The sequence below is a fragment of the Perognathus longimembris genome, chromosome 11, assembly GCF_023159225.1.
Source record: "Perognathus longimembris pacificus isolate PPM17 chromosome 11, ASM2315922v1, whole genome shotgun sequence".
Lineage (NCBI taxonomy): Eukaryota > Metazoa > Chordata > Mammalia > Rodentia > Heteromyidae > Perognathus > Perognathus longimembris.
Window position 1 is genome coordinate 35,020,374 of NC_063171.1, and position 27,614 is coordinate 35,047,987.

Sequence of the window (27,614 nt, forward strand, 5' to 3'; positions counted from 1 at the left end):
GCTCACCTCGTATACATGAAGCCCTGGGTTCGATTCCCCAGCACCACATATACAGAAAATGGCCAGAAGTGGTGCTGTGGCTCAAGTGGCAGAATGCTATCCTTGAGCAAAAAGAAGCCAGGGACAGTGCTCAGACCCTGAGACCAAGCCCCAGGACTGGCCAAAAAAAAAAAAAAACCCAAAAGATCAGGTACAGTGCTTTATGTTTATAACCCCAGCTACTTGGGAGATGAAGAGCAGAAAAAGACCAGCCCTGGCCAAAAAACTTAGCCAGACCCTGTCTCAACCAGCTGGGCATGGTGACACAGACCAGTCAGCTCATCTAAGTGGTGAACACACATAGGAAGCTTGAAGTCCATATAGCAGGTGGGCAAACACGAGTCCCTATCCAAAAACAATAAAGTAGGAAGGGTTGAGAGCATGGCTCACGTGGTAGAGTGCCTGCCTACCAAGCCTATGGCCCTAAACTAATTAACCAACTAAACAAATCTTAGTAACTTAAAAAAAAAAAAAAGTAGATAGCCATTTTGAATTGTCTGAAAACTATCAAGTGAATCTGATAGTAAACATGTTCTTTAAAATCCGAACAAACAGTACAAGAAATGTATCCAATGCCTAATGTATGAAACTGTAACCTCTCTGTACATCAGTTTGATAATAAAAATTTGAAAAAAAATAAAAATAAAATCCGGTGAGACAAAATAGCTCTTATTTTGTACTTTGTATTACTACCATGCTGATTTTCATCCAAGTCTCGAGTGCTTCTTTCTTTACTCTTTCATATACTCAGTCCCAAATGTTAGTGTAAGAACCAACTCAATAGAACTATGGGGTCAGAGTTTTTTTAAATTGAGATGCAATCTAGAAATACTGATTCGATTCCTAGAGGGCAGTCATGGCTCTCCATCGTAGTTAAAAGAGTTTCATTTCTTCTTCTTTGATCCAACAGAACACAGCACACCGCTAGGGGGCCAGGAAGGTAAAAGAAAAGGGGGCAATGCCTTGAGCTCCAGTTAATTACTGGGAGGGATTCCTACTAAGGCTTCACCATATGCTATATCTGACAAAAAATAATCACAATGTGAAGTAAGTTTCCCTCTTATAAAAGTGATGGGGGGTGCACCAGAAAGGTGAATGTTGTGGGACTGGAATATCCATCTACAGTACTTCCTGAGAGGCTTAATTTGCAACAATAACAATATCTGAACTGCCCAGTCTGGTCCATACTTGACCACGTCTCTCAGAAATGGCACTGTGAAGAAGTGATTGGCAATGTTCCCTGCGTTGAATAGCAGTCTTCCGTCTGAGCTTCGCTTCTGAGCTGTTGCCAGAGAAATCTCACTGTATTCCACCACCTGGTACACTCCATCCACTCGGCAAACCACTCCCACTGGCTCCGTAGGATTGGTTTTCTCTACCACCTGCCCAGCAGAAAGAGATAACAGAAGAGGAAGGAATGTTATAGGATGACTTTTTGGAGATCTGAAGATTTGCCATTGTCAAAGACCACATTTTCATTTTGCTTACATTGTCTTTAAGGAATTAAGAAAAAAATTTTAAATTTAGATAAATCAACCATCTGTCTTTATATACTGACAGGCTACTTTCCAACTGGAAATGAAGAACAATATCTCCTTCCTACTTATCATTTCACCAAACCAGAGCAGAAATACCTTTATATGTACACAGCCCAGAGAAAATCATGTAAAGCTAGAAATTACATGAAGTCTGTATCTCCAAAATACTTTATAATTTTATAATATTTAATTTAGTTCAAATTACATCTGACTGATTTGAAACCAAATTAAATTCCTCTAGGATTCATAAGATGAAAGATTAAGTAGTACATTTTGTGTTTCATTTTATAATCTCTGTCTCATTACAACACTGGAGATTGTTGTTCAATTTTCCAATCATGAATATAGTTTTTTTCTGGTTAGACGAATCCTGAATAGGAACTAGGAGAGTTAAAGTGAGCAAGTCATTAGGCTATCACTCCAACTGTAGTCAGAAAAAAAATCCATTTTGGATATTAGATTTTCTTTGAAGTAAAACATTCTATATTTTTTAAAAGGTTTGAAAAACTCTTGTTTTACCATTTTACATTTGATCATTTATCAATGGTAGAGGAGCTGGAAGAAGAGAACATATAGATCAGAGGCAAAAGGCATGAGTCGGTAATGATACCTAACCCCAATATCACTGACCCAAGTTAAATATTAAGAAGAAAATTATGAAAGAACTATATGCAATGCATTATTATCAAACCAAGATGAAATGAATATCCAACACAAGAAGCAAACAATCAAGAATATCTGAAGAAACTATTTTGATTATCCAATTAATTCAATGTGTTTTGAGGCCTTTTTAAAACTTAGTCCCCAGTTTGAAAAGTCTATCTGAGGTATATATGGAATTGCACCAATAAACTTAAAACTTTTCTTCAGCAACTGATTTCTTAAATAAAGAGAGCCTGTCCCAGGCTCAACTAAAACCATATTGAGAATTTTGTTTACCCAGCAATTAGATACAGGCACTGAGTCCAACTCCCAAGACAAGGCGAGTGGGTTTGCAAGCTCCTGTGGAGCTGTGCTGTTTACCACACTGAAAGGAGTACAGTATTCAATGAAAAGAAACTTTTTACCAAGGAAGTGGAGGCAACTGGAGGAAGCATAAAGCGAATCAACGTCAACCTGTTTACACTTCCTGTCTGTCAACCTAGCATCAACCTCTCACTGCATACAACTCCACAGTGGGTGTATTACGAGGTGGGCGATCTTGGAACAAATCCCTCTCATTCACATCTTTTTTTTTTTAAGTTCACAAGTCTTATTTCCATTCCTCTCCATTTACCTCTACCCTTAACCAACCAGGAGAAATAAAAATAAGCATATTTACATTCCCCATTTTCTAAGTATTAATCTGCAGGTGAAAGGTTTATTTCTATGACAAGTATTAACCTCCAAATCTTATTAAAGTCTACATTACAGAAGAAAGAATTTATAAACTGCAAAAAGTTAGAAATCATTTTATATTACACAAAAAGATGCACAGTATAAAATTAAGAGGTTAGCTCATTATTCTATAAATTAAATTCTAAAACACGAAGATTCTAAGGTAACAAAATTATTGCAACTGCTTTGCAAAATGATGTCCATTAACTGGTCCTCGCCTTTGTAGTGTTGTGCTTTTCTAAACTACTTCCACTCTTTCCATATTTTCTCAAGGCTCTAATCAATTTAAAAAGAAATACCTCATACATCAAGATAGGGGCCTATGAAGTACTACAAATAACTTTACTATGCTATAGCTGGGTTTATCCTAGAGAGGCAAGCCAGTGCTAGGGAAGAAAAACCAGTTAACCCTCACATCTCTGTATGGTTATATACTCACGACAGTTAGAACAGTAGCTTAAAGTTGTTTTGAGCTGCCAACAAATCATAACTAAAGACTGGTATTTTATACTATGACACAATAGAGCTGAGAAAGTGAATTTGAATCCTGGCTCTGCTAAGAACGCTGAAACATTACATTCAATCATTGATAGTATAAAAATAAATAAAAGTTTATTTGAGAAGAGTGACACCAAGTGGAACATTTAGAAAAACACTTTAGTTTTTGTTAGTTCCAGTAGCTGCTACAATCCAATATATTTTATTAGTTTTTATGTGTTTGATTAGACAGATATCTTAAATAAATGAACTAAACCAATTCTTGTTTTCATTAAATTTCTAAATTCAATCTCTCAAAACATAAATGGTAAATCAAAGATTTCAACTTCTAGACATAACTGTGCATTTGACTTGTAGATTGATTTAGAGAGAAAAGACATTATTATAAAAGAAAATCTCCAAGAATATGCTATGTCTCTTATGGATGGTTTCCTTTTAAATTCAAATATTTCAAATTTTTTCATACTTAGAGATCAAACCCCCAGTGAGCTACATCCGCAACCCTGGATATTTTAAACTTTTATGTAGTCTCAATTTTCTATGTCAGAAGACTATATGGTTTCTACTTTAGGTAGAAGAAATTTCCTGGCATACAAAAATCATGAAATTATTATAAATTTTCTTCTAACACTTGTATGGCTGCATTCTTTATACTTAATTTTCTAATCCATTTGCTAGTGATTTTGTTATGAGCTTTGGTAGAGAGATTTCTTTAGCTAGTTATCTCATTGAATCATTAAATCATATCATCATTTAAATCATTCCACCAATGATTTAAAATATCATGATAACAAATATTTCTCAAACTCTTCAATGAAATTGAAAGAGAAAATTCACTACCAGACACATTATATGAAGCCAGTATAACCCTCATCCCAAAACCAGGCAAGGACTCATCATGGAAAGAGAACTATAGACTGATTTCCCTGATGAACATAGATGCAAAAATTCTCAACAAAATTCTGGCCAATCGACTTCAACAGGTCATCAAAAAAATCATACACCATGATCAAACTGGATTCATCCCAGGGATGCAAAGCTGGTTCAATATACGCAAATCAATTAATGTAATCCACCACATCAACCAGAGCAAGGTAAACCACATGATTTTATCTCTGGATGCAAAAAAGGTATTCAATAAAATCTAGCACCCATTTATGCTAAAAGCCCGGGAAAAACTGGGATTCCAGGGAACATAAAGGCAGTCTATGACAAACCAACAGCAAGCATAATTCTAAATGGTGAAAAACTAAAGCCATTCCCTTTATAATCAGGAACAAGACAGGGATGTCCGCTCTCTCCCCTTCTCTTCAACATAATACTAGATTTCCTAGCCAGAGCAATTAGGCAAGAACAAAACATTAAGGGGATCCAAATAGGAAAAGATGAAGTTAAACTTTCTCTCTTCGCAGATGACATGATCCTATACCTAAAGAACCCCACTGACTCTACTCCCAAGCTACTAGAGCTGATCCAAAACTTTGGCAAAGTTGCAGGATATAAAATAAATCCTCAAAAATCAATGTCATTTCTATATGCTAATGACCCGAACGCTGAGTCTGAAATCAGGAAAGCAACTCCTTTTGCAATAGCCTCAAAAAACATAAAATACCTAGGAATAACCTTAACCAAAGCAGTGAAAGACCTCTATGATGAGAACTTTAAAAACATAAAAAACAAAATTAAGGCAGAACTAAGGAAATGGATAAACCTCCCATGCTCCTCAATTGGAAGGATTAATATAATCAAAATGGCAATATTGCCAAAGGCTATCTACAAATTCAATGCAATACCCATTAATATCCCAACACAATTTTTTAATGAAATAGAGGAAGCAATCCAGAAATTTATATGGAACAATAAAAGACCCAGAATAGCAAAACAATCCTAAGCAGAAAGAACAGTGCTGGAGGAATTATAATACCCAACTTCAAGCTGTATTATAAGCTATAGTAATAAAAACAGCTTGGTATTGGCACCAGAACAGGCCTGAAGACCAATGGAACAGAATTGAAGACCCAGAAATGAACCCACAGAACTATGCCTACTTAATCTTTGATAAAGGAGCTAAAAAAAAAAATAGGATGGAAGAAAGACAGCCTCTTTAACAAATGGTGCTGGCAAAACTGGTTCAACACATGCAACAAACTAAAACTAGATCCTTATATATCACCCTGCACCAAAATCAATTCCAAATGGATCAAAGACCTCAAAAATAAAACAGATACCCTGAAAACACTAAAGGAAAGAGTAGGAGAAACACTTGTGCTCCTTGGCACAGGACGGAACTTCCTTAACAAATACCCAGAAATGTGACAAATCAAAGAAAGGATGGACAAATGGGACTGCATTAAACTGCAGAGCTTCTGCAGGGCAAAGGACATAGCTAGCAAGATAAACAGAAAGCCCACAGATTAGGAAAAGATCTTTACCGGCCATACAATGGACAAAGGCCTCATATCTAAAATATATGCAGAACTAAAAAAATTAACTTCATCCAAAACAAAACCACAAAGAATCAATAGCCCCCTCAAAAAGTGGGCAAAAGACTTAAAAAGAGACTTCTCTGATGAGGAAATGAGAATGGCCAAGAGACATATGAAAAAGTGCTCTATATCACTGGCCATAAAAGAAATGCAAATCAAAACAACATTGAGATTCCATCTCACCCCAGTAAGAATGTCCTATATCAAGAAAACTAACAATGACAAATGTTGGAGGGGATGTGGCCAAAAGGGAACCCTATTTCATTGTTGGTGGGAATGTAAACTGGTTCAGCCACTCTGGAAGGAGGTATGGAGATTCTTCAGAAGGCTAAGCATAGAGCTCCCCTATGACCCAGCATCCCCACTTTTGGGCATCTACCCAAAAGACCACAAACAAGAACACACTAAAGCCATCAGCACAACAATGTTCGCAGCACAATTTATCATAGCTAGAATTTGGAACCAACCCAGACGCCCTTCAGTAGACAAATGAATCAGGAAAATGTGGTACATATACACAATGGAATTTTATGCCTCTATCAGAAAGAACGACATTGCCCCATTTGTAAGAAAATGGAAGGACTTGGGAAAAAATTATACTAAGTGAAGTGAGCCAGACCCAAAGAAACATGGACTCTATGGTCTCCCTCATAGGGAATAATTAGCACAGGTTTAGGCTAGTCACAGCAGAGGATCACAAGAGCCCAATAGCTATACCCTTATGAACATAAAAGATGAAATGCTAAGTGAAATGAACTCCATGTTATGGAAATGACTGTTATATCACTATTGTAATTACTTTCAACATGCGATGTGAAACCGTAGCTTCTATTGTTGATGATCCTCTTGTATCCCCTTTCTGTGGTTGTACCTGCACTATCTCTATATCTTATCTGAGTACATTGGAAACCATGTATACAGGTATTAGAACTAGGAAACTGAAAGGTAATACCAAAATCGAGAGATACGGGGTAAAAATGACAAACAACTACAAAAGCAATATTTGCAAAACTGTTTAGTGTAAATCTACTGAACAACTCGTGGGGGGAAAGGGAAAAGGGGAGGGGAGAGGGGAAAATGAGGGAGGAGGTAACAAACAGTACAAGAAATGTATCCAATGCCTAACGTATAAAACTGTAACCACTCTGTATATCAGTTTGACAATAAAAATTAAAAAAATAAAATAAAAATAAAATGTCATGATATAGAGAGATGTAATTTTTCAATGAATTTTTCATTTTTAAATTATCTTAATAATAAGGATGGGTTGTTAAGTAAGTACCACAAGGAATTTTACTACATACTATGCTAACTCTAATTATTATGCTCTGAAATAATATATCTCATTTTCCTTATTTTAAATGGGACAAGTTAGACAGGAGGTGGTACACATTTGTAACCACTTAGGAGGCAGAGTGAGGAAGATCTTCAGTTCAAGGCCAGATGCAAGTTCCAGGTCAGCCCATATTTGCACATATTTATCAGGCATAGTGTGATTAATCAGAATGTGTAATGATCAAAACAGAATAGTTAGCATTTCCATTTCTTTAATACTTAAAAAATGATTAAGATACCATAACTATACATATGTGAACTGATCAAGTGAGGACAATTGGTGCATCTCTCTCCTTAATACTTTATGCTAATTTTATTACTCAAAAGATTAAAAAATAAAAAGTATAGGTAAGGATATACAGAAATGAAAACTTTTGCACACTTAGTTGGTGGGAATGTAAACTTCTAACAGTTACTTAACAGAACAACATGGAGATGCCTCATAAAAACTAAACCAGAATTACCATATGATCCAGTTTTCCTACTTCTGAGAACAAGGCCAAAGGTATTGCAGTTAGCATACAGAGACATCTCTGTTATCATGTTTGCTTCTGCCCTATTCACAATAGCTAAAATATAGAATCAATTTAGATGTCCACAAGTGGGTGAATAATATGTGTGCATGTCACTATATGTGTGTATATATACATATATGCATTAAAATAAGGACCTTTTATCATTTACAGCAAAATGGATAGGCCTGAGGTATATCAAGTGAAATAAGTCAAACATAAGAGACAAATATCACATGTTTTCTCTCTTATACGGATGCTAAAAAGTCAATTTGAATGTAACTTAGTGACCATTATAGACTGGGATGGGGGCAGAGAGGAGATGGAAAGAGGCTAGATAATGAGTACTACCACACAGATAGGAGGGATAAGCTCTAGTATTTTAATGCACAGTGGAGTGATTATTGTTTGTAATACCTTGTTATTTGTTTGATGAGCAAGTAGAAAGGTGTTGGACATGCTCTATTGCTATAATTTTAGAATTACTATACACATATTTCTGCTAATGACCAATCTATTTCTGTGAATCTGTCATTCTATTTTGATTCCCTTATAATCATTTCAATGATTGTCTCCAATTTTCTTCCTTTTCTCATCATCATGCTTTTCGACACCTTCCTAGACATCTTTCCAAGTTTTTCTAAACTTTGTAATCATTTTGTCAAATGCTCCCAAAATAGTCTCATTAAGTTTTTGTAACTGTATCATACTTTATATGATAATAGGTGATATATTTAAAGACTTCCAGAAAAGTAATGTTTATATCAATATTTTAACCTCTGAAATGTTTTTAAGATATAGCATGTTCTCTATATTTTATTCCAAGCTAAATTATATTGTCTGCTTCCACAAAGGTATGCCTCCTATACTAAACATGTTGAAAAGAACAACGTGCATAATAACATCAGCGTACTTGTGGCCATTCCAGCAGCAGCTAATTTCCTTAACTATCCCATCCTTCACCTGCATATTTCTCTTATTCACCAGAATATCATCTCCTGTGAATGCCTTAGTGATACTGTCTAAATCTGTTATTTTTACCATATTTCCAGTCACTCCAGGAACTCTGTGATAAGCAATAAGTTCATCTGCTTGAAAACAACCTGCTATGAATGAACCTATACTCACTCACTGCCTCAACATCTATAAATACCCCCACATACTTTATACTTAACTTGTGACTGACAAGTACATATTGCTTCTACAAGCAAGAGTTAAAAGGAGGAAGAAGTATGTAATACTTCAGGTTCTTTAGGGGGCTAAATGGTTCAAAAATATTCAAATTATTTTGATAATACTAGTTTGACTCCGGGAATGTTTATATGGACACTGATCACTTAAAGTCTCATGCGAGTTGAAAGGGCATTACCTTTGCCCCACAGTCGGCTCCTTTCTGAATGCAAAATCCAATGAATCGTGGATCTGCCACCTTTACCAATATGTTGTCCACGCAATAGACATGAATGCTCCAAATGCCTCTTTGCTCCATATCCTGCACAATGTTCTGGGCTGCAAGAGCCCGATAGAGGCCACCATTTCCATCTGGAAAACAAAAAAGCCCTTAGACAGCACAGCAAAACCCACCAAGGGAAACCTGATGTTTCCAAATTGAGATGACATTCTCTGAGAGACAGTTTCATATTGAACCAAGAAAACTGAATATCCATGAGGATCTTCAGGTGCCCAAAAAGTGTATGATTTTCAGTTAGCTAACCTAAATAGAACAGAATAACATTACTAGTATAGAACCAAGCACCTCCAGAGACTAAACATTTATTTTCAGCTCAGCCGTTTTAAAAGATTTAGTCCATATTACATTGTGCAGTGTAAAATTATTTATCAAGCAATGACTACTTCATAACATTTCAAGTTTTATCAATATTTATACAATTCAAATTGGCTTTATATTTATAGGCCCCAAACTGACAATCTCACCTATTTTAAAAATAAGAAGATATGAGTATTTTATACTAAGAATAGTAAACTAAAAGGAAGTGACACTGTGGCTTAAAGTGGTAAAGCCGAAGAGCCGAAGAGTTCAGGGACAGCGGACAGCACCCAGGCCCCAAGTTCAAGCTCCAGGACCCAAAATTAAAAACTAAAATTAATTCATTAATTAATTTAAAAGCAGATACATATAATGGAAAACACCACTGTTAATATGATTGTTTCTTCCCTCTTAGTCTTGCTTCCAGGTGCAGATTCATACAGATATGCCTATGTCAACAGGTTTATTTTTGTACCTGAGATCCTATCGGGGTCACTGTATGTTGATACACAAACATCACACTGCCCAGTTCCAGTGGGGGTCATTAGCAATCTACAAGGCATGTGTTCTACCTGGAATCATGTGAAGCAGTATCCCTAGTCAGTGTACAAAGTTCTATATTTGTGCTTGCTCTAACTACTGAAATTATTTCCCTATACCATTTAATGTCACTACACAATACTTAAATTCTTAAAAAAAAAAAAAAAGAAAGAATTTCTAAAAATTTTTCATTTTTAAACTGCAACTTAGTCTCTTTTTCTCTCTTTTTTGCTGTGTTAGGCATGGGAACCCAGCGCCTTGCACATACTGGCCAAGCCTCTCACTAACGAACTAACAGATATTTTCTAATTTTGTACTACATATAATAAATAAGGCCGGGGCTGGGGATATGGCCTAGTGGCAAGAGTGCTTGCCTCGTATACATGAAGCCCTGGGTTCGATTCCCCAGCACCACATATACGGAAAATGGCCAGAAGTGGCACTGCGGCTCAAGTGGCAGAGTGCTAGCCTTGAGCAAAAAGAAGCCAGGGACAGTGCTCAGACCCTGAGTCCAAGGCCCAGGACTGGCAAAAAAATGAAATTAAATAAATAAATAAATAAATAAGGCAGTCATGGACACATGCAAATAATAAAATACTGAGTGAAGAGAGTGAGTATCTTGAAGACTGCTCAAACTGCTATCTAGGGCAGACATCCATTAAAAAATGATAAAAATTGCTTCTGTTCCACCAATGAGCTTTTTAAATCATTGATAAAGTTGTAAAAAAATAAAAATATTCATGTTGTGAACATCCAAATTACCATGTTAAAAAGAAAATAAAAACATAATAGTAATAATCATTAATATTTTTAGCCATTATTAAATAAGGGTGATTGCAAACCTGGAGCCATGGAGACTTTATTTTTCTCTTCCAAAATAATTTTCCCATCAAAACTCATAGCAGGCAGCATTCCCTGCTGAAAAAATATCACATTTTCTTTTTTCAAGCCAAAGTACTTGTGTTTTGTGAAGAACTCCTTCGTAGATTCCATTGTTCTGCCACTGGTCATTATGTACCTTGCAAAAGAAAAGTAGATTTCCTAAGCAATAATGTTGATTGAATTAAGGCAAAGAAAATTGTCATCTATTTCCTAAGCTAAAGAAAAGCTATGAGAGCTTTTGTTTTTTATATTGACTTCCTTCATCTTTTTCTGGGATAAGACACGCTCATTAGCTGGAATTTCTTTTAGCAAAATTGATAAAAATTATTAACTCTGATATATAAAATAAATATAACCATTTCCTGCAGCATAGAACCTATAACTGGCTTAAGTAAACATGTAGATTATTGTCAAAGTATATTTTACATTTACAACTTCAACTCTATATAGACAAAAATGAGAACTGCAATACAGCCTAATGATCTCAGTAATTATCTTGATAAAATTTTGAAATATAATCTAAACTGTTAACCTTTCATTAAATATCTCAAACGTGTAATTATACAAGCTATGTCTCAAAAATTTAACTCATACTGGTATGACAAAGGAAAAAAACACATTAGAAGGCAGGTGCTGGTGGCTCATGCCTATAATCCTAGCTTCTCAGGAGGCTGAGATCTGAGGATCTTGGTTTGAAACCAGTATGGACAGAAAAGTCCCTGAGACTCTTATATCCAATAAACAACCAAAATGCCAGAAGTGGAACTGTAGCTCAAGGCTCAAGTGTTACAGAGCACCAGTCTTGAGCAAAAAGCCAAGCAAGAGTACTAGGCCTTGAGTTCAAGCCTCAGTACTATCATGAAATTAATTAACACAATTAGAAACCACAGTAAAAATGTTGCCTTACTAGAACATAAACTACATATAAGTAGAAATGTTTGTCCATTGTGGTTAATGATAACATTTAGCATCAGGCACTCAACTACTAGTTGATGAAGGAAGGAAGAATAAGAAAAATAGTATGATTTTCTATCATCACAACTATGTCTATTTACAAATTTTTCTGAATATTTCAAACTTTGTGTTCAAAATATAGCAGATACATCTAGTTAACAAATCTTTCTGGGTATTTTGAACTTTGGGCGTGATTTAGAAAATGATAAAAGAGATTGCCAAACTGCTCTCTATTTAAAAAAAAAATAGAAATTCTAGTTTTGAAAAGACATGAGAAAGAGAAGAAAAATCCAATAGGACAGTAGGAAGCCACAGCTGGCAGCAGAATGCTGGCTGCTTACAACACAGATGTCCCTCAGAAACCTCAAGAGAATCAAGATAAAAAAAAAAAAAAAAATCTCACAGTAGGCCAGTATTTGTTTTGAAAAGGGCTAGAAAAGCTGGGGGGAAATACAAAAAAAAAAAAAAAAGGATATCTTCAAAGGAATCAGCAAGATCCAGAAGCAATATGGATTACAGCTAAACTCCCAAGGAGGGGCAATCTTTCAAAGGAGAATTAAGGATCTCCAGGGGCCTTGGCCTGAGAGTATTTTCTGAGCTGGGGATAGGCTATGGGTAAAGAATCTGCACTTGGACCACAGCTGCATAGAAAGTGCAGGGCTCTTATTGGCCATGTGGGAATGAAATAACAAGATTAGGGACTTGATGCTGTCAAACACACAGCTGGTTTCCCCCTCAAAACATGCTAACTTCCAAAACTGCTATGGGAAAGTGATTAAAGAGCTAAACCAAATATTCTTTTCAAAGTATAGCAGAATTTCCTGTGAGCTCTTGGTGCTTAAGAGACAAACACTATCCTGATAGAAGTCCTGAGAACACAGCATACAAGTAGAAGCTAAGAACATGTTTAACCCATAGTGGAAAAAATCAGCGTAGCTTTCGTCTGGTGTGTGTGTAACAGTAATGGGGTGAGAACTATATAATCTGGTTCTTAGGGACACAAGTTGTTTGAGAAAGCCCATGGGACACCCAGAGTAATTAATAACAGACCCACACCACATCATCCTGAAATTTCTGATACTAAAGATAAGAAAGAACCCCAAATGCTTTCAGAAAAGGGGAAAAAAAGAAAGAAAAGTATTATGAATCAGAATGGCATTAAACATGTCAACAACAATGCTAGATATCAATCAACATCTTCCAATTTCAGAAAGAAGCTGATTTTCAATCAGAAATTTAATTCATAGTACACTCAGAAGAATTAAATCTATGGAGTACCCACAGGTACTGCTAAAGATCCAGATATAAAAGTTAAAGATAAGAGTATATTGTTTGTTAAGGCCATTCAAGCCATCTCTCTATTACATATATTACATATACATATGCTATATGTAACATATGATGCACATATAATAAAACTACAATTTGTGTAGTAAATTATAACTTAAGAAAATCAGTAAAAATAGGAATGTATTGGGGTTGGAGGCATAGCTCAGGTGGTATGGCACCTGCCAATGAGCATAAAGCATCCAATAGTGAGAGAAATTAAAAGACGGAATATGGATCAATACACTTTGAATATTACAAAACAACCAATGTTCAAACATGCCCACGAGACATGTCTTACCATGGAATAATGCATTTGTTGCCATAATGTTTTTCAGCTAACTGCTGTAGTTTCAAAATACGTTCTGCTTGAATTTGGAAAAGTGTCTTATGAGATGGCAAACCAACATCATACATCCCCTTGGGATATGCAACTCCAAGTCTTGTCCCCTGCCCACCAGCTAGAAGAAGAACTGCCACTTTGTTCTGAGAAATCTGGGAAAGTCCTAGGAGAAAAAAAAAAATGTGTCACAAAACCTTTACAAACATACAGAGACATAAGCATAAACTCACCTACCTGCATGAGGTAAGAGAATAAGGAACCTTATTCGTATGGACAACTATCATTTCAATAAAAAACATTTTATCGGGGCTGCGGATATAGCCTAGTGGCAAGAGTGCCTGCCTCGGATACACGAGGCCCTAGGTTCGATTCCCCAGCACCACATATACAGAAAAACGGCCAGAAGCGGCGCTGTGGCTCAAGTGGCAGAGTGCTAGCCTTGAGCGGGAAGAAGCCAGGGACAGTGCTCAGGCCCTGAGTCCAAGGCCCAGGACTGGCCAAAAAAAAAAAAAAAAAACATTTTATCATCAAAGCAATTAAATGTACATAATCCAACCAAAACCCAAAAAGTTAATGATATGCTTTAATGAATTAATAAAACTTTTTTAATGAAAGCATCAGAGATCAAGGACCAAGGACTGTTATAAAGGCCTTGCAAGCACTTGGCTACTTTCTAACTGTGCTAAGAAAAGAAGATGCCAAGGTTTCAGGGTAAATGAAGATGCTACTAAAATTACCCCCAGCCTATAATCAATAGCATACAAATATACTAGGCAAACTACCACCCCACAAATATAAATAAAAGAAACTTTCAGCCATGAAGAACTAAGTACAGCATAATAGCTAAGAAACAGGCTCAGAAGTTAGGATACCTGGCTTGAAACCCAACTCAACTCAGTAAGTTTTGAGAGTCACCCTTAAGGGCTATGATACTATATAGGGTATTGGAAATGTTCTAACTCTTGACTAGGGGAGTAGTTATATTTGTATGTACATTTGCATTTTATTGTATTTAATTATACCTTAATAAAATGTGTAAAAATTCATTCTTTTTCTTTCTATTATTATCGTTAGTGTAGTTGTACAAAGGGGCTGTCATTCTTAATCAATAGGCCAATCTATAGCAGCTCAGAAGAAAGCAAAATGCAGACTCTTTTTACTATTGATTTACTTCTGTCTTGAACCTGTCAGTTTTCACCTGCTGAACACTTAGCAGCACATATCAATCAAACACAATGCCTGAATAAAAATGTTACTTGGTACATTATATACACATATGGAAATGTCACAATGAAATCTCCCCTTGTATATTTAATGTATGTTGGTTTTAAAATAAATGTTAGTCTCTGGACAAAAATAAAGATGGATTTGACATCCAAATGCAAATATATATACATATAGACAGACAGACAGACAGATATTTGCATTTGGTTCTCCATTTAGATTATTCAAAATAATGCCAAAATCTGGGCACATCTCCTATCTAAAGCCCATTTTATCACTCAAAGGTGGACAATCTCAGCAGCAAAAGGCAGAAAAGCTTGTAAGGAGCAGGCTGCATGAATTTATGTCTCTGCAAGCAAGGAAAACTTTAAGAAGTGAGGTGAGATTAAAGCAAACATTGATGCCTTTGCTCTAGTTTTAGAACAAAATTTAGTTTTCTGGAGCTTCACAGTATTATTAAAACTTTTAAGAATTATGTAAATAAACCTAGCCACTAGCTATAATTACAAGTCAATCCTAAAAATGACACCAAGGAAGGACAAATGTAGTGTGTAAATAGCCTCTTTCAGGTCACGTTTTGTTGTGAACCAATTTTGCATCACTGCACAACTGTGAACAGAAAACTGCTGCCTGTCCAGACATTTGGGGAATATCAGACCCTGAATTAGAAAGATTTCTGGACATTTTTCTTCAAGTTCCAGATGCCTATTTTGGACATAGGCCCTTGATCTTTTTGTTCTTACAATCTCCTTATGTGGCACATGTACATTAGATTGCTTTACAGTAGTAGTGACTCTTGCCATTCTTCCTAACCTTTTCCTTTTACTCTCTGTTTAAAGGTAATCATCTTACCCAGAAGGTGTAAAAGCCACCCACCTACAGGCAGTTCAGGGCCTGCTCGCCTGGATTCCAGCCACACCAATCTACTGCTTTCCATCACTTTCAATCGTTTCACAAAGCATCTCTGAAGCAACTTCTTTTCCTTGGATCACTTCCCCAGACGATTGCTCCATCCCAAGTTTCTGATTTTTTTCAGTTGTAAAATTTTTGCAAATCAGAAGCTTATAGTAGCCTCATCCTTTATTCACATACATAGCATGTGTAGTTGTTTTTTCCCCAAAGCTGGATTGCCATACTTTCTTCCATTCTTTGATTTATGTGTGGATGGGATAACCACTCTGGTCATTTCTTAACTGTGGTATTGACATGCCTTCTAGGTGTACATTTTCACAACAACAGGCATGTCCCTCTTATCTCTCCTGTAACAAGTATTATAATGAATGCTAATATAATCCATGTGCATTTGGATTAAAATGGGGTTTCTGAATTAACTTCTTCCTACTTAAGCATCTCACAAGCAAAGAAACAATTGCAAACAAAGTAGTCCCTGAGGTATTAAAGAGCCAATTCAAAAACAAACGCTGCAGCTGTGCTGTTTGCAGTATCAACTGCGAATACACTGGCTGAAGTAGTCATCTCCTACAAAAAGTATGGAACTCTAAAATTAGTATATGTTCTATGACAGATAAAACACTGCTCAAAATGAAGTAGGAAAATACAATTTCATAAACTTTAGTATATATAGCAATGATACAATGTTTCAAACTGTATGTGACAGTGTTTCAAACACAGGGATTATAACTGTTAACTCCTAACAGTTACCCACATGTGAAATTTGAGAAATTAACAACTTCTGTCCTAAACTTGTGCAGAAATAATCAGAAAACTAACAAATATGTCACTGCATCATCCTTTTCAACTTTCCATTATAGGGCACAAAAGTTAATATGTTTTTCTACCGAAGACACTTCAACACAAACCAAAACAGAGCCTTAAAAAAATTAAAGTCAGAGTAAGACATTTCCAGTGCTAGAATACATGTCTATCTTTGGCGAAGCATGTATTGTGAGGCTAAGAGATTGTGAACACTTTTCCTACTAACATTTACAAGAAACAGAAAAGAGTTTATAGCCAAATGTTAGCAGGATAACTCCTGCTTGAACTAGTCCTTCCTATAAACTTTAACTTGGGCATGCACCTCCAACAAGGAAAGCAGCCCCAGTGTGTTTGAAGCAGAGCACACTAGAACTTTCATTTAAATTGTCAGTACTCCAAAGACAAGCAGAGTGACATCCACTAGCTGTTCAACTAGTAAAACTAAAGGAAACTATCCAAGAAAGCTAGTCAGAGGAAATATTTTATCTTTACTTTTTAATCATATATTATAGCTGAAAGTTTTCCCCCAAATAATTAAGTATAAAAAGCAGACTAATTGGTGAACTCTCTATCTGAACTAATTTTAGAAACTAAAAGATTACTGTACATTTCATTAGCTAGTATAATGTCATTGCCATTAAAAAAAAAAAAGGAACAGAGCTGTTGCTCAAGTGGTAGAGCTCTAACCTTGGGCAAAAAAGCTCAAAGACAGCACCTAGGCTCTGAGTTCAAGCCCCAGGACTAGTACAATTTTTTTTTAATTTTTTAAAATAAATTTTTTAAAGATCATATAGCCAGGTGCTATGGCAAATGCCTACAATCCTAGTTACACAGGAGGCTGGGATCTGAGAATCACAGTTCAAAGCCATCCTGGACAGGAAAGTCCATGAGATTCTTACCTCCAATTAACCTCAAAAAGCCAGAAGTGGAGCTGTGGCAAGTGGTAGAGTGCTACCCTTCAACAAAAAAGCTCAGAGACAGTCCCCAGGCCCTGAAATCAACCTCAGTACTAGCATGTTCACACACACACACACACACACACACACACACACACACACACATGCTTCATGTAAAGATCAAATTCTCAAAATAAGAAAATGCAGAACTGCTGTAACAGTGAAGAGATGAAGGGAATAGAGGTCTGCTTCATCTCTGCATCTTCTCTTCCTTTATGAGCGAGCCTATCCAGAAGTGAAACTCTATTACTCTCTGGCCCAAAATCTAGAAAGCAGTCAATTGTGAGCCCAGAGAAAGATACAGAGAGGTATACAAAAGGTTATTGATGTCAATTATGTTTCTTTTTATAGTGGGGGAAGGAGGAGTTGTGGTGACAAGTAGGAGGTCAAATAGTAGAAGACAAAAAAAAATAGCAATGATAGGGTAAATATATTATTGCACATGTATAAAAGTAAACAGGCATACATCCAAGTTATGGATTTGAGTATAAAAAACAGACTTTATAAGGCTATAAGCAATTGCTGTTATTTTCATACTAGTTTCTGCATAATGTCTTTTAAAAAAAACAAAATTATTAGTCTAATCTGTTCATTCACACTTGGGAAAATGAGATCTGTATTTGACAAGGAACACACACCCTAGGGCCTTGGCTACAATATTTAGAAAATTTCTACTTAAAATACAGCTCTCAACTGTACCAAAAAGCTATGGATGAGCCATTCTGCCAAGCTCAAGAGTTCAATTTAGGGCTAGATATGAGAACAGATTCCATTATGTTTTAGAATAAAAATCTTTGAGGCGATTCAACAAGCATTATTTACCAGCTTATAAATGCAAATTCTCTTCTACATGCTATCGGATATATAGTCAAGCAAGACATGGGTATCTCTGTTCAAGGTTTTACAATGTAATAAGGAAGAAAAACATAAAGAAGTCCTACTATAAGGCAGAATGAAATGCAAGAATGACAACTAATTCCAACATGAGACACTGAAGAAATGGATGTGCATCAATAGCAGGTATGGTGAATGTTAAAGAATAAGTGTTAAGTACTGTAAGCAGCAAGGCCACTGCACTAAACAACTCTAAGACATGACCTCGCAAGGTAACCTGGCTAGGTAGAGAAAAGACAAAGGCCAGACCAAGCTGAGGATAAACCTGAGAAAAGACAGAAAAGGCATAATACAATGTTCAGGGAGAGGTAAATGATTTGGCTCAGGTAAAACATGTGGGGCAATGGAAAAAGGGCAAATATAGAAGGAAACAAGACTGACAACACACAAGTAAGGGGCAAGGCCAGGTCAGGTTTTGAGATTAGGCTAGCTTAAATCAAAGCCTTTAACTTGCGCTAGGTAATTTCAGGAAAAGAAATCTAGTAGAAGTATGGAAATTGGGGACAGAAACTGGAGACACTGCAGCTATTTTAAGAGGATATCTTAAGACAGCATGAGAGTCAAAATATTAATTTCATGATCTAGCTACTTAAGCAATTTTAGTATGTCTCATAAAGACCTATATAACCCATAGGACATGCCCAGTACCTTCATTTTCCCAGGCCTGGAGCTGATCTTGATCCCGGGTGGCGCTGCCCAACACCTCTCGAGGGACAGGTTCCATCCGTGCATCTACTTTTTCTTGGTGAGATGAATGGTTAAATCCTTCAATGGCCTTCTGGAAAAAGAAGTTCAGCTCCTCGAAGTTCATGGCCTGGAGCTCTTCATAAAGTTCTACCTGCTGAGCTTCTTCCAGCTCATTCCAGAACTGAAGCAGGTGTTCTTGCCCAGCCTTGGACAACCTGAGTTTGAGGTCATTAGTATTCATAGTGCTTTGACAGTTAAGTTTTATGAGAACAGGTGTAGGATTTCTGCAGCTGTAAACCTACAAAAGAAAATGAATTGATAGCAGACCAAAGTCCATGCCTCAAACCTGAGAGATAGTTCCTTACTAAATTAAGTACAATTATATACCACCTAATTCAGTTTTGGCAAATATTAGACCACATATACTACAGCAGTGGTCCCAGGAGACTATCAGGCATAGTGGCATTGGCGCCATCTTGGTGTGGGGACGTACACTGTATGATGTCCACACAGTCATGAAACAGCTGAATGGCATGGTTTAGAACATACCCGCTGTGTTACCATATGACTGTACATTTTAAAAACTTGATGTGCAGGAATAGACTTCTGAATTTCTGACAATATTTGGAAGAGAACAAATTTGTTAGACAACACTAGCATCATGTCCCAGACAATGCATGAATTATTTTACTTCATGGGGTGATTTAACTTTTAATAAGTTGTGCATTGTGCTATTGCTGTCATTCATCTCACTGATGAGATGAAGCACAGAGCAGCTAAGCAACCTGACCAGGTGGTGGAGTGGGACAGGGCCCCAGGCAACCTGAGTCTAGGACTCACGCTTTTCATTCTTTTTGCCTCTCTACGAGACCTCTGACCACTAAGCTACTGGTAAATATTTCACCCATCCTCCTTTTATCACTAATGATATAAGGATCACCATCTTAGTTGTGTCTCAAGAGAAACAGATTATGTAGTAAAGATTAGGAGAAAAGCAGAGCCGAGTGACCATGTATAAGAGAGAGAGAGAGAGAGAGAGAGAGAGAGAGAGAGAGCAGTAAAAAAGTGAATGTCTTCTATGCAAACACTGTATTGGGTAGGGCTAGACTACAAGCTAGTTAACCATGCAGTGGAATGCAGATCTAACAGAATAAGTAACAGGCAGCCAACAGTAGATTTCTAAATGGGGCACAGCATCATGCTCTACAGAGATTAAAAAAAAAAAGTAGAAATGGCGATGAAAAAAGTGTAATAAGGGACAAGAAGTAGGGAAAACAAGTTAAAAGACAATTGAAGGTGTTAAAAAGCAAAGGTATGAACCAGATTAGTTGCAAAGGAAGAAAGACTGAAAGGGATAAATGTGAGGCTCACTGTAAGTCATCATTACTGCATTTATAACTACTCAAATGAAAGAGTTAAGAGGACAAGAAGGGCTGGACCTCAGATCTTCTCATCTGCAAAATACCATCTGTTGATCCTACCTCCTTCACAAGGTTTGCAGACATCAGCAAGCATGGATAGAGGGACAGCCCACAGAATAACAAGAGCCCAGTGCCAGTGACTCACGCCCGTAATCCTAGCTACTCAGGAGGCTGAGATCTGAGGATTGTGGTTCAAAGCCAGCCTGGGCAGGAAAGTCCATGAGACTCTTATCTCCAAGTAACCACCAGAAAATCAGAAGTGGTGCTGAGGCTCAAAGTGGTAGACTGCTGGCCTTGAGCTAAAGAGCTCAGGGACAACACCCAGGCCCAGAGTTTAAGCCCCACAGCCTACAAAAAAAGAAGGCAGACAAGGAGATAACAAAGAAACCACCCATTCTTCTCTCACATAATGGTGAAAAGTAATCTATCAAATTGTTCGGCACAATTCTAGAGTTTGTCTGGATCACTTAACCTCCCAGTGACTCAGGTCCCATACTCAGAACAAAAGAACCTACAGGTTAAGAAATAGGCAGCTAAAATTTTATCAGTGCTACCTCAGTCATTCAGAGCTTTGCAATGGAGATAATGTTCTGAGAATCAGCTCACTGTGTGATTGTCATATAGCATGCTTACTTAGTACAGCTCAACCACCCAGCTGCCTTTTGATGCAATCAAGAGACAATAGTGGCTGGGAATATAGCCTAGTGGCAAGAGTGCTTGCCTCTTATATATGAAGCCCTGGGTTTGATTCCCCAGCTGATTCCACATATATAGAAAACAGCCAGAAGTGGCGCTGTGGCTCAAGTGACAGAGTGCTAGCCTTGAGCAAAAAGAAGGCAGGGACAGTGCTCAGGCCCTGAGTTCAAGGCCCAGGACTGGCAAAACAAAACAAAAAAAAAGAGACAATAGCGAACGCAAAATGTGTGAGGTTATTGCCAGCATAACATGTATAACATATATACTGTTTCATAGTAAAAATTTTGATACAAAGAATTACACTCCAAAACTATGGTAAGAAGTATAGTACAATAAATATGTAAACTAGTACTAGTAATGTGGTAATTTATCACTGTTAACAAGTCATATGGATTGTATATAACTGTATTGTTCTTTTACTAAACTATAGAGGCAGGAGGTCTGTATAAATCAGCATCTGCAAACTTATGAGGAAAATTTTGTGTCATGCTTTGACGTTACAAGGGCAATGATGTCATTAGGTAATAGGAATTTTTTCAGCTCCATCGTAATCTATAGGACCACCATGTTATATTTGGTCGTGCTGACTGGAACATTGCTATGCAACATCTGAATGTGTAGCTATTGAACTGCCCTCTTCACTACATTAATAGCTTACCCTAGAAGCTTCCTTTTTTATGTTGTGCCAGTCCTGGGGCTTGAACTCCAGGTCTGAACTCTGTCCCTGAGTTGTTTCCTCAAGAGTAGTGCTCTACCACTTTAACCACAGCTATACTATGCAAATAACTATGCAGTAACAAATAATTAAAGAAGGAAAATTATTAACTTTCATGTGTTATTGATCTTAGTGATGAGATGTGTAATGAAGAAAGCAACAATGTGCATGCCCACTTTCCAGTATAAGAGATACATACATAAAAGATCAGGCAGTACTGAGAGATAAACCTCTGAAGAAAAATAAAATGGGAGAGGAGAAGGGGCTGAGGAACCACAGGATAACAGGAGTTATTTTAGATGAGTGGTCAGGTAGGACATCTATAGGTCTGATTTGAGAAAGCATCTGAATAAAGAATAAGTCAATAACTTGGGGAAAAGCATTCTAAGTAAAGAACAGCAAATATCCCCCAATCCAGGAATGTGCTTAATCCAAGGAAGAGTATAACGAATGAGGTGAAGAATGATTGAAAGTACATTTGGCCAAGAGAGCAAAGAACAGATCAAGTTGGATCTTGTGGTAAAGGCGAGGAGTTTGGAGTTTGGTAAGCCACTCTAAAATATGAAATATCATGATCTGATGTAGGTTTTTAAAAGGCTTGTTCTGCTGTTAGGGGTGATGGAGAACAAAACTACAAGGAAGAAAACACGAGAGCAAGAGCAGAACCAGTTTGGAAATAGCTAATATAAACCAGATGAGAGATGATGGTGGTTTAGTGGTGGTCAAAATGGACCTATGGATTAGGAAATGGATTGAATGTTGAGTGACAAATAGGAATCAAGCAAAGCTGATTCCATATACCACTTACTGAGGAGGAAGCAACATTAGGAGGAGAGCAGATTGTGAGGGCTATGTGTAAAGACTAGAGAGAACCAGCACTTTGATTTGTTTCATATTGTTTGAAACATCAATTAGCCATCCAATAGAAATGTTGATGGTACAGAGATGATACAAAAGATAAAACTTACAAGGACATCAGTATACATGATATTAAGTTATAGTATGAATGATATCCCATGGAAATGTAGGCAGATACAAAAGCAAAGTCAGGGGAATGAGCCTTGAACTCTCACTAGGGTACTAAAAAGCATTTCAGCCAAGTGCTGGTAGCTCATTTCTGTATTCCTAGCTACTCAGGAGGCGGAGATCTGAGGATCATGGTTCAAAGTCAGCCCAGGATGGAAAGTCCATGAGAGTCTTATCTCCAATAAACTACTCAGAAAAAGTCAGAAGTAGTGCTGTGGCTCAAGTGGTACAGTGCTAGCCTTGGGCAGCTCAGGGAGAACACTCAGGCTCTGAGTTCAAGCCCCAGAACCAGAAAACAAAAGCATTTCAATTGATTTGTATAACTTTTAAAAGTTTTGATGCATTTTTAATTTTGTAGTCATAAAAAAGATAATTTAATGAGATATGTTTGTACTGTCTTCCAAAGAATAGTTACCAGGGTATCATTTATAATATTGCTTTTGCCCGGGCTGGGAATATGGCCTAGTGGCAAGAGTGCTTTCCTTAAATATTGCTTTTGCCCTTGTTTAAGGGAGTGTATTGTAGGGGAAAGAGAAATAGGTAAACAGGTAACCAAAGAACAGGAGATCCTAGTTCTTGGTCCCTCCCCCATCATTTGACCAGCACAAATAATTTTACTTCCTTGTGCAAACCAACCCTTCCTTATGACAACCAACCTTTCACATAGTCTCAAGAGTCAACAGTGAAGAGGGCTCTATCTACTAAAAAACATATGCAAGCATATAATACTTTAAGCTATAAGGAAAAATTTTTCTGAAGTCATTAAATTCTCATACACCTTCAGAGGCTTTGGGGGAAAATGGATCTATACAAATAAGTCCATTCACAAATTTTGCTTTTGACTATAACATTTCAAGATCACACATGCTCATTTATGTTACAGAATATTCATAACTACTGTACTTGAGCTTCGGACAAGTATAGTTTACCTATGGTGTTTACTAGAAGCAATAATAACTACCTCTGTACTTTCAATACAGTACCCTGATTCCCACTAATGCTGTTAAGAGATACAGTGTGTGTGTGTGTGTGTGTGTGTGTGTCTGTGTCTGTGTCTGTGTCTGTGTGGTATTGTATATAATATATAATGACAAGCAGCAAGCAAATAAAGGAGATTTAAAGACATCGATCTTTATTCTGACAATCAATATCTGAAAAGAAAATTGAAATTTGCTCTAGAAATTATAACAAAACTAGGTAGGTGCCTAAAGAATAATGTGGTGATAATCCATCATTATCAAATAGATTTTTTTATTAGAATTTAAGTACCAGCACTAAAGAAATCCAGCATTTCCTTCTGTCCTGGTCTTCCCTCAGTCACTATCTCAGCGGCTACATGTATGCCCTTTATGTATATGTATTTTAAGCGAAGCTCTTACAGCTTCTAAAAAAACAGTACTAAGCCTGAGCCATAACCACTGACTTTTTAGTGACAGAGATATGTGAGTCAACTAACAGTGACAGACTAAACAAGAATCTTCGGTTTCCTGCAAACCCTGGGTTCACACCCAGTGAATCTCTCACCTCAAGTCCCCCAAAAGGTCTACAACACATAATGACAGGCTCTGTGTCATATAAGATTTCAGATTTCATTTTTTAAAAAAATCTTCAAGAAACCATCTGTTCAACACATGCGTGCTCTCAGCCCTCCAACCCCATCCATCCTTCTGCTTGGCCAATTGAAAGGAAACAAAAAATCTGAGCCTCTCCCACCACTACCACCAGTCTTAATAAGGGGGAGAGCGTGGGTCCAGCTATCACCTTCCCTACAATTTTTCCTGTCCTTGTCGGACCTCTCAATCCTTTCCCCCATACACTCAAGACGCCAATCCGCACCCACCTGGCCGTTCCAACGACCACCTACCCCACTGGGGCAGCACCTTAAACTTGCATAACTGTCCACAGGTTCTGGCCCGAGACCGCAAGGTTCCAATCCCCCACCCAGGTGAGGGCCCACACCCAACCGCCCTGCCAGACAACTCTGACTCCCGAGGGGCCCCTACCCTTTCCATCTGGAGCTCCCCCATTCATCCCCGCCGGGGTTCTCAGTCCAGCCCACTCGGGCGGGTGCGGTCGCAGGGGTGCTGAGCCCAGGGCACAGAGCCCGGGGCGCAGGGCAGGGCGCGGGCGGGCTCCGGCGTGGCGGAGCACCGTCCCACGGCGCGCGTGTCCACCTCTGCGCGCGCGTCGCGGTAGCCTGCGTGTGTGTGGAGCGGCTACGCCCCCACGCCCACCCCAGGACCGGAGTCCCCGCGGCCCCTCACCGACTCAGGGCCCCTACCTCCTCTCTCCCTGCGATTGCGGCTCGGCCCGGCTCCAGCTCCCCCAGTTCCGCCACTCATCGGCGTCCCGCGCCCGCTTGGAATATATACTCTCATCCGCGGGGGGGCCGGCGCGGGCCGGGCTCAGGCCGAGAGGAGCGCGGGCCCGGCCACCCCGCCCCTCGAGCCGCGTTGAGTGGTTGCGGGGAGGAGCGGAAGCCGGACGCCCCGACACGTCAGCTCAGGAGTGCAGGCCACCCGGCCGGTGCCAGAAGGGCGGGAGATGTGGGGCGGGAACTCCGCGCGTCACTCACTCTCTAGCCCAATGAGACAGCAGGGAGTCCTGTCAGTCTGCGGCACCGCCCCCCTACGCACAGGCGGGGGGGCGGAGCCAGCTGCGTCCACTGGCTGGAGTGTGGCCAGGCCCAGCGCAAGGACAGCCCTTGCAGAGGATCCGCCTGGCGGCTCCTAGAACCTCGGATGCACCCAGGACTGGGCCTGGAAAAACATCTCCAGACTAAGAGTCCATGGCTTCTCGTCGCCTTTCTGGCCGCGGCACGAAGGGCAGGCCCTGGGCAGTAGCGGAGCAGCTGGCCCGCGGTGTCAACGGGTGGTGGATTCCCGAACACCCACGCGGGTGCTTAGGAAGAGAACCCCCACCCCACCCCACCCCGAGCCTGGGCTGGCGGGAAAGAGGACCCTACCCGACCCTGGGCTGGCTCTTTGACCTCTAATTCTGCCAGGTACTTGGCAGAGCCCCGACTTCCTCCGTGGTGGTGTTTTTTGAGTCCCACGCGGGCGAAGCCAGGCCGGCTTCCTCACGCACAAATGCACGTGGAAGTAAAGCAAAGGCTTTGACTGGGTGGCCGGAGGAAGAGTCCAGTGAGAGTGACCCTAGGGCCAGGTGGGGCCGGGGTCTGCTTAGTGACTCTGTGGGCTCGCTGGCCACCAAGATGGTGGGTGGACTGGTGACCTCTGGGGTGATGTGTGACAATCCTGTTACACAACCTTCTGCGGTGTGCATACGAGGGTTTTATATAACACAGGTGACAGATTTCAGCAACACGCACCTAAAAGCTTCATATGTTGCACTCTGACGTTTTTTGCAACAAGCCCATTAAGTGTCAGACCTAGCTAGACTGAACTTGGCCTCTATTGTGGAGAAATTCAGGCATTTAGGTGTCTTTCTTCTCTATTAATGTCTGATTGTAGGGCTGAGTGTTTTTTCTTCAGTGTTTCCCTAATCTTGCCTATTTATGTTTTATAAAAACTCTAGATTCACTTAGTCTACTTTATAAACATATTAACCAAGGGTGCCGTTTGTAAATTAGTGATTTATCTTTCGATTTGATATGGGGGGTTTCAAAAATGTGTGCGATTGCCCCAACACAAAAGAAACTCTTACAGCACACACAGGTCTGCAGGAAAAGGATTAACGAAGGGTGTGATAATCAAAAGGGTAGTTTGCTTTTGCCAGTCACATGCCCTCTGGTTTCCAGTCACAATGCCACATCACCTACACTTGCAAATGCCACCAACAGCTCTGTTAACGGTGGCGGCTGTGCCTCCCTAAGAATTTATGACACTGCTTTTTTCTGATATTGAAACTTCTGGTTTTGAAAACAGGTTTAAAGAGTACATGGTGGAAATTACTTGGAATCCTTTGACCTTGATCTGTGAAAGTCCCTTCAGTTGTACTAGTAAGAGAAAACTGGCATACTTTCAACATTCAATGAGGAACAAGTGCCTGCTGGTTAAAAATATATGTAATGGGTTGTTCTGGGTTGGACCCAGTAACAGACAGCATGAGGCACAGAAAGATTCTATGTCCTCAAGGAATCTGAATTAATAGACTTAGGAGAAATAGATGTCCCTTGTGCAAAAGGAGGCACACAAGTGCTGCAGCAAATGCATTTGTAAAGCCTTCAGGGCTCAGAGAATTAAAGAAAGAGAGAGAAAAAGAGAGAGAAGGGGGAGGGAGGGAAGGAGGGAGGGAGGAAGGGAGGGAGGGAGGGAGGGAGGGAGGGAATTGCCATAAAGGTAGTTCAACAGAGTTTGAGGTGGGAGATGAGAGACAGCCTCCCAAGAAGCTTCCCTTTGATACTCACCCTTGGTGAAAGAAGCTTTGAGATGGTTTCTCTCAACACCATCACATGTCAGTAACATAACAGGTTCTATGAAAAACACTAAGGAATTTGTACATAGGTTGAAAAAAATTAGGAGAGCAAGGTATCTTACCTAAGAGTTGCTCTAAAATATCTTATGAAGTTTTCATCTCCCTCCCCCCCAAAAGAGAGAACGCTTTAACAAACTGTACATACTTTTAGTAATATGATCTCAACCTGGTTAAAAAAAAAAAAAAGGTAATGCCTTCACATACAGGATAAAGGATGAAGAATAGGATAGGTAGAGGAGTATTC

General features: G+C 38.8%; 1 protein-coding gene across 4 annotated transcripts in view; it reads right to left on the bottom strand.

The window, feature by feature from the left end:
• Uap1 (UDP-N-acetylglucosamine pyrophosphorylase 1) overlaps window positions 1–25,412 on the bottom strand; it is a 33,524-nt gene extending 8,112 nt beyond the window's left edge. For 2 of the 4 annotated variants that reach the window (XM_048356915.1, XM_048356914.1), the window contains exons 1-6: window positions 24,458–25,007; window positions 19,037–19,373; window positions 13,557–13,761; window positions 10,936–11,111; window positions 9,155–9,327; window positions 1,228–1,421 (exon numbers count right to left, since the gene is read on the bottom strand). In XM_048356915.1, the coding sequence (XP_048212872.1) occupies window positions 1,228–1,421; window positions 9,155–9,327; window positions 10,936–11,111; window positions 13,557–13,761; window positions 19,037–19,373; window positions 24,458–24,526 (1,154 nt within the window). In that variant the 5' untranslated portion in view covers window positions 24,527–25,007. Of the gene's footprint in view, window positions 1–1,227; window positions 1,422–9,154; window positions 9,328–10,935; window positions 11,112–13,556; window positions 13,762–19,036; window positions 19,376–24,457; window positions 25,008–25,215 lie in introns of those variants that run through there. The other 2 variants (XM_048356917.1, XM_048356916.1) reach the window with 2 other exon arrangements.
• Window positions 25,413–27,614: the final 2,202 nt, after the last annotated feature.